Consider the following 6,341-nt stretch of genomic DNA (forward strand, 5'->3'; position numbering starts at 1 on the left):
ATATACATGCATATTGAATAATCAGACGTGAGAGAGCTTTGACATTTATATCAGATTTAGAACTCTCTCTCTCTCTCTCTCTCTCTCTCTCTCTCTCTCTCTCTCTCTCTCTCTCTCCGGCGACAATCCTTGCTCCGACCAAGACTCGGTGAGTACTGGCGAGTACCGGATGAGAACGAAGGTCCCCCTCGCCTTTCGGATATGGCACGGGTGGTCCCACTCGACGGCGGTGCCTTCTCTGTGTGAGTCTTCCCCGGCGAGCTCCGAACCAATTCGAGGAGCACCGAGTGAGGACGAAGGCCGACTTGCGTCACTGCCTCCATTCGCGCGGCGCCACTGCCTACGGTAGCTCGTCGATTTCCATGGCGACAATGTTGCCGTCTCCACGGACGAGACATCTGACTAAGGTATATTCGATCTTCTTCAATGTTAATTCGTATTAATTCATGTTAATTCGTGTTAATTTGTATTCATTTGTGTTAATTTGTTCATTCAGAGTGGCAGTTTTGGGCGGGGTCGGAGGCGGCGAAAGCGAAAGAGGCTCTACGTGACGAATGACAAGTTGACTCGACGATAAAGATCGACGGTGAAGATCTCATAATATATTTAGAAAAAAAATTAATCTATTAATGAAATAGTTATTAATTGTAATTTTTTCTATTTATTTATTTTATTTTTGTTAATCAATTTATATTTGGTAACCTTGAATTATATTTTTATCGTGGTTTAGCTATTTCTCAAAATAAATCAAATCAAATGTTGGCCATTTCCTTATATTTCTAATCGGCTAGTTCATATTTGGTATGGGTTGGAGACGCGTCCAGTTTCATCGTTCCAAATTGCTCTCCGATTCTCAGGTAAACAAACCAACCCAGCTACGATCCATCCTTACCTCCTTTGTTTCTGATGAATTCCTTTTTTCTGATTTTCTGTTTTCGTAAATGTTTTATGTATTCGTCTTCACAATTCAGATTCTAATGCGTAGAATTGATTTTCCGATTAATCTGATTGGAACGTTCTCCTGTGCAGAAAAAGAAGGTGAATTCAAGAAAAGTCTCTCGGGACAAGAATTCCGAGGTAATATTTAGTCTGTTATGGAAATGCAACAGAGTTCTTTGGTGGCTTAATTGACGTTTGATTTTTGCAGCCTTATGTTGAGTCCGGTTATATTTGGTACCCAATACGCCCCGACTCATTGGACGAGAGATCAATAGAAGCAGTAAGGTTTGCATTAAATGAATACAACAAAACTGAGGTGAGTGAGTGAATGTGTATCCAAATTAAGAACAGTACATAGATAGATGATCGTACGTACAGTCGAGTTACAAATGGATTAAATTCAGGGCCTCAATCTGGAGTTGAAAAACATTGCTGAGGCATGGGAGAGCACGTTGCAATCGTACAATTTTCTGTTGGAGACTACTGATGGCTGCTTCTTCAAGGCACTGGTGTCTCATAAAGACCTTGAGTTCTTCGATTTGCAACTCTTTAAGCCCGCCCATGAAGCAGTAGTTGAAGGCTGGTTTTAGACTCTTTAATAACCACTGGATTTCCATTGACAATGTTAGTGTTGCTCAGAATTTGACTGGATCTTTTTAGAACCTTGCTTGGATGATTTGTCCTCTTGTTTGGTTTTGTTGGTATGGAATTGCTTGTTCATGTATGCAAAGTGTCGATTAACACACAACTCGACGAAGATTTATATAAAGCTCAATTGCCTTAGCAAATTTGATTTAACATAAACAAGATCTACACAAATAGATATTTTATGCATTTATTTTTCGATCAATAAAACAAATACCTGATCATTTTTTTTTTTACTAGACTAGCCTATTGTCTTGAATCGTAGATGTGATGAATGGTATATGAATGAAGAGTCGAACAAAGTGCGAAAGATTAAATGTCGAAAGTAGGAACTTGAGATGTGAAACCATGTGTGGCCTGGTAAATTAGGCGAGGCAATAGGTTTCTGTAAGGATCTTCTTCTCTCTTGTCTTTCAAAAATGCAATGCATTTTTCGACCTCCGATTTGACTTGCAAATATAGTTGATGGGATTTTTCTCTATCTTGTAGCTCAACCCTCCGTCCTATAATTCTCCACATGGGTCAATAAGTTATTTAAATCGTCAATAGTCTAGTAAGAAAAGAACAAATGTTTTAAGATACCTTGGGTTTCAATTGGTTTCCCAAAATAATAGTAAAACCGGCCTGGAATTTTCGGAAGAACTCCTGGGAGATGTACTGGTTGATTTGCCACCTCTCCATTCAACGGATTTCTGAGGTTGATCAACATTCATACAGAGCCAATGTTGAGAAATTCGAATTGATTTCTTGGCAGACAAGAAATTATATCTATATGTGATCAACGTCCTATAATATGTTAATGAAGAAAAAATATAGGAAAATACCCTCAGCTGGAAAGCGTGTACCTTAACTTGGCTACTTGATTAGTCAAATAATCGATGTAAGACCTCAAGTATGGGATCTTCATTTGGTCTTCATAATCTAAAAAGACCTGAGCAATGAACACATAATCACCTTTTACATCAAGCATAAAACAGCTAAAAATATGGCCAACAATGACAAATTATCAACAGTGCTAGTTAACATTACATCCATGGCAGGGAATATATTTAAACTAACTTTTGAGATCTGATTATAAGGTGATATACCATTTTTTTTCTATTAGTGAAAGGAGATATAAAGATAAAACCGAGAGCTAATCTAACATTAAACATCAATTCAAAGTAAAACATAATAGTTGAATTATAAGCAGGGAAGACTTAAAGGTAGGTTGATACAATATGATTAAATTTTATAGTCGAGATTTTTCATTTTCTATACAAAATGATTAAGGAAACGGTGTCTTACTTCCCCAATATCGTCTTCCCCGACGACTCCAAAAGGTACAATCTTGGCGCCAAATCTAACAGCCATCCTTACAAACTCCGACTGTTCTGGCCAGAATAACTTGTACTCTTCTCCCTGAAAAGAACGATCTAAACCCGGTCAAAAACCACCTGATTTATTTATTGTTTCTACCTTAAAAGCTTGCATTGTCACGGAAGAATAGTGTTACCTTGCGGTGAAGAGCCTCACGCATTCCACCGGGATATAGGAGGACATGAGAGTTGGCAGAGAAGAGTTTGAAGAGGTTCTTTCCCGAGACAGGTACGGCTCCCATGAGTCTGTAGGTGTCGAAATGTTCCATCTCGGTCAACGCTCCTTTTTTGAATTTCGTGAACATCATCGGATGTGCGATCCCTCTCACAAGTATGTCTCTTTCTATCAAAAGCTGGCAAACAAGCGGAGCCAATTCCAGTCCTAGAAGCATGTGATACCCCACAAACAGAACCGGCCCTTCTGAAGGAATCCCCGCGAGTCCTCTCACCATCGTCCCGTCCTCCATAGTCGACATCATCACGGGGCTGGTTGCCACGTTAAACAGTCTACCAAAAACCCATGTTTGATTATATATCATCATCGTCGTCACTGAAGTGGGTCACCGGATCGGTCAATGAATTTCATTTTGATGCGTGCGTATACTCACCGGTACGATTCAACTATATCTCTGAATTCGGAAGGGGTTGGTGGAATGAAATCAGAAACATAATCGAGTTGCTTCTTGTGCCGATACAGACCAGCTCGTTTGATGATAGTTACCAAGTCAACGTTGTCGTCCTGTGAAAGAGAACGAAGAGGATGGTTATGATCTCTAACGTGAAAGAGAAACATTGTGTCAGAGCAAGTAAAATCAACATACCGAGAAGATGAAATGATTACTCTGCTCAAAGTTACGAAGCATACAGTTTGGGAGTATTTGGAATAGTCTCGCACCTTCTTCCTTGCTTGGAAGCACTATGTCCCGTCCACTAACAAAAAATGTACGGAAAAATCAGCCAAGTGATTCTGAACATCTCACAAAGTTTAGCATGATGAGCTGATTCATTTTAAGGACTACTATTCTGTTAGGACTTGGGATTTTTGGGCTGTTACTTAGAATAATAAGTGATAAATTAGGATTAATGTGAAAATTTTAGAAAGTATCTTAGCCTATAAATAAGGTAGGTTAAGATGGAAACGGTATCATGAAAAGAGTCTGAAAGTATTTTGTAAGTAAGAGATTTCCAATTTGAGAGCACGGACCTCTTGTATGTCCGATATCATTTGTTTTTGTTTATATTCAAGCTAGTACAAAAATATTGGGGCATATCATTTCCTGCATTGAGGTGGTAATGCTAATGCCATAGGTGCTTGAGGTAAATAGGAAAACCATGTTCAGTTAAGTCGGTAAATTTCCAAAATTCGGAAGAATTGATGAAGTAGCAAAAGACCAAATATCATAATCGGATAATTCAGCAAAGGTGTGTTGATATTAACAAGACCTGGAAAGTATCAGAGTTTCAGCCTTGACAGCGTGAAGACGGGAATTGGAATATGCAGAAGCAGATTTAAGCATTTGTAGCTTCCAGATAAGAGTCTTCTTTGGTACCACATCACCAACAACCTGTTGACTTGCAACAATCAATCCCGATAAACGCTACTAAATAAGAAATGCAGTAGAACCAACATAAAAGTCGTAATTTTAGAATAAAAAAGAACACTCTCCTCCTGAGATCTTCTTTCTTTCAAAGACAATATAAGGCCTGAATGCGAGTCTAATGAATCCAAATCGTAGTCATACAAATGAAGTTTAGGTCTTTATCTTACAGAGAAGTAGTCGGACAATGAAAGGATGTCACGCGCTAAGTCTCCAATTATCGGCAGAGAAAGTCCCATATCAAAACCATCCTTAACCATACTTAGAGAGCCACCTATTTGCATCAGCATAGACATCGATTCAGTCAATGAACAACTTTCCTATCATTGTGTGTGAGAGAGTCGGAAAAGCTGACCTGTCTGCGAAGGTAAGCTAAGCTGCAGAGAGTCGGGCATCAATTCCAGCAAAGGTATCAGATGTTGAAGTTGTGACTTGCCAAAGCACGTCGCTGGACACAATAATCACAAACCACACGATTTACGCGTATTGTATTGCATTTAAGTAGCTTCTAAAATGTAAAAGCTGGGTAAAGAGTAATGTTCATTAACATGATACCGGGATTGGCTAGAATCAGAACAAGGTCAATGTGAGGGTTGAGAGCAGCAACGGAAAGAGCAAGGCATGACCCGATAGTTTCTCCGACCAAATATATGGGTCTATCCGGCGAACGACGATGCTCGGATTTAACCGTCGTTTCGATCAGTTTCACGAGCTCTGGCAAAGGGAATAAAGAAAGAAACGATAGTTAGTTTCGAAAAAGATTACATAACTCAGTAATACCAAGACATACCTTACCCGGAAATGATGTCCGGTCCTCAATCGGAATATGCAAGCACCACATGTCAAAAATCCTTCATTTGAAACCAAATCAACACTTACCAATAAAGTAGTTTGATAAAAAAAAATGGAAGTTTTGAATGTGAAACTTACTCTCCGAGTTTTTCATGATGCTTTCCGAGCCCGAGTCCAACACCATCGATCCCTGCACCCCAACGAATAAGCATCAAAACGAATAACCAGAGCACGAAGTCAACGTAGAAAGAGTGAAGAATGAGAAAGACCGAGAGAGAGAGAGAGAGAGACCAGGCAAATAGAGAAGAAGAGGAGAATCAGGGAATCGAGAAGCGGATTCTAATGGAGAGAACCAGCGAGGCGGACCGGTCGTTCCTCCGCGGAAGCTCATGAAATCGCCGGCGTGAGATACGGCTCTGACTCCGACCTCGCGCTTCTTCGCCACGGCAATCTTCGTCGGAATCGTCGCCGGAGAGAAGAAGAGAGAGGAGCTCGCGGCGGCCATGGAAGCAGAGAGTGACGTGTCTTTCTAGTTCAAGTGAATTGGTTGACCAATTAGGCATAGGCTTATAAATACTGATGTGTTTCTCTCTGTCCAATCATGTTCATCTAATCTACCTTTCTCATTTTTTTATGATTTATTATACTTCTTTTTATCATATCTCACTCTTAATTTCTTAGCATCAATCAATGCATTATGCATGTGATGTGATGTAAATACCTTACTCGGTTAAAAGCCTAATATTAATATAATTTTGATTCCAATAGTATATTCACATCTAATTGTAGCTGGTTAGTTTTCAAGTCCCAACGTTATATTGACAGCGACTTTATAGAATAATATCTGAATAACCCTCTACTTTCCACGTCTTTATTTTCTTTTTTTTCAATACATTATACATGCCTTAAATATTAGAGAATTTGACCGCAAGACCAAATAAATTTTCCACTTCAAATCTTAGCGGCAAAAGTCCTGCAAGATATTTGTTTACGAGAACTCTTTTAAGAG

At 39.4% G+C, this 6,341-nt stretch overlaps 2 protein-coding genes across 2 annotated transcripts; one reads left to right on the forward strand and one right to left on the reverse strand.

The window, feature by feature from the left end:
• Positions 1 to 745: 745 nt before the first annotated feature.
• LOC149406427 (uncharacterized) lies at positions 746 to 1,663 on the forward strand. The gene is made up of 4 exons (XM_089606281.1): positions 746 to 857; positions 1,030 to 1,077; positions 1,148 to 1,255; positions 1,344 to 1,663. Exons 1-4 carry the CDS (start codon positions 804 to 806, stop codon positions 1,527 to 1,529), a joined length of 396 nt encoding a protein of 131 aa, XP_089462407.1. The 5' UTR covers positions 746 to 803; the 3' UTR covers positions 1,530 to 1,663.
• A 69-nt stretch (positions 1,664 to 1,732) lies between these two features.
• LOC149406428 (phytyl ester synthase 2, chloroplastic-like) lies at positions 1,733 to 5,871 on the reverse strand. The gene is made up of 14 exons (XM_089606179.1): positions 5,624 to 5,871; positions 5,471 to 5,522; positions 5,336 to 5,391; positions 5,096 to 5,254; positions 4,896 to 4,988; positions 4,711 to 4,814; positions 4,386 to 4,507; positions 3,764 to 3,872; positions 3,551 to 3,681; positions 3,080 to 3,449; positions 2,872 to 2,985; positions 2,430 to 2,515; positions 2,167 to 2,276; positions 1,733 to 2,087 (listed from the first exon to the last, which is right to left on the reverse strand). Exons 1-14 carry the CDS (start codon positions 5,835 to 5,837, stop codon positions 1,897 to 1,899), a joined length of 1,911 nt encoding a protein of 636 aa, XP_089462305.1. The 5' UTR covers positions 5,838 to 5,871; the 3' UTR covers positions 1,733 to 1,896.
• Between the last annotated feature and the right edge of the window lie 470 nt (positions 5,872 to 6,341).

Source organism: Urtica dioica, chromosome 1, assembly GCF_054948205.1.
Source record: "Urtica dioica subsp. dioica isolate 48M chromosome 1, U.dioica_male_clone48M_v1_H2, whole genome shotgun sequence".
Lineage (NCBI taxonomy): Eukaryota > Viridiplantae > Streptophyta > Magnoliopsida > Rosales > Urticaceae > Urtica > Urtica dioica.

Excerpts from the sequence above, each read along its gene's own strand:
- LOC149406428 (XM_089606179.1), bottom strand. The coding sequence starts at position 5,837 with ATGGCCGCCGCGAGCTCCTCTCTCTTCTTCTCTCCGGCGACGATTCCG. Across the intron at positions 2,277-2,429 it reads AATCAAGTAGCCAAGTTAAG|AAATCCGTTGAATGGAGAGG; the intron begins GTACACGCTTTC and ends GATCAACCTCAG. Across the intron at positions 2,088-2,166 it reads GAAACCAATTGAAACCCAAG|GACGGAGGGTTGAGCTACAA; the intron begins GTATCTTAAAAC and ends GGAGAATTATAG.
- LOC149406427 (XM_089606281.1), top strand. The coding sequence starts at position 804 with ATGGGTTGGAGACGCGTCCAGTTTCATCGTTCCAAATTGCTCTCCGAT. Across the intron at positions 1,078-1,147 it reads CTCGGGACAAGAATTCCGAG|CCTTATGTTGAGTCCGGTTA; the intron begins GTAATATTTAGT and ends TGATTTTTGCAG. Across the intron at positions 1,256-1,343 it reads ATGAATACAACAAAACTGAG|GGCCTCAATCTGGAGTTGAA; the intron begins GTGAGTGAGTGA and ends GATTAAATTCAG.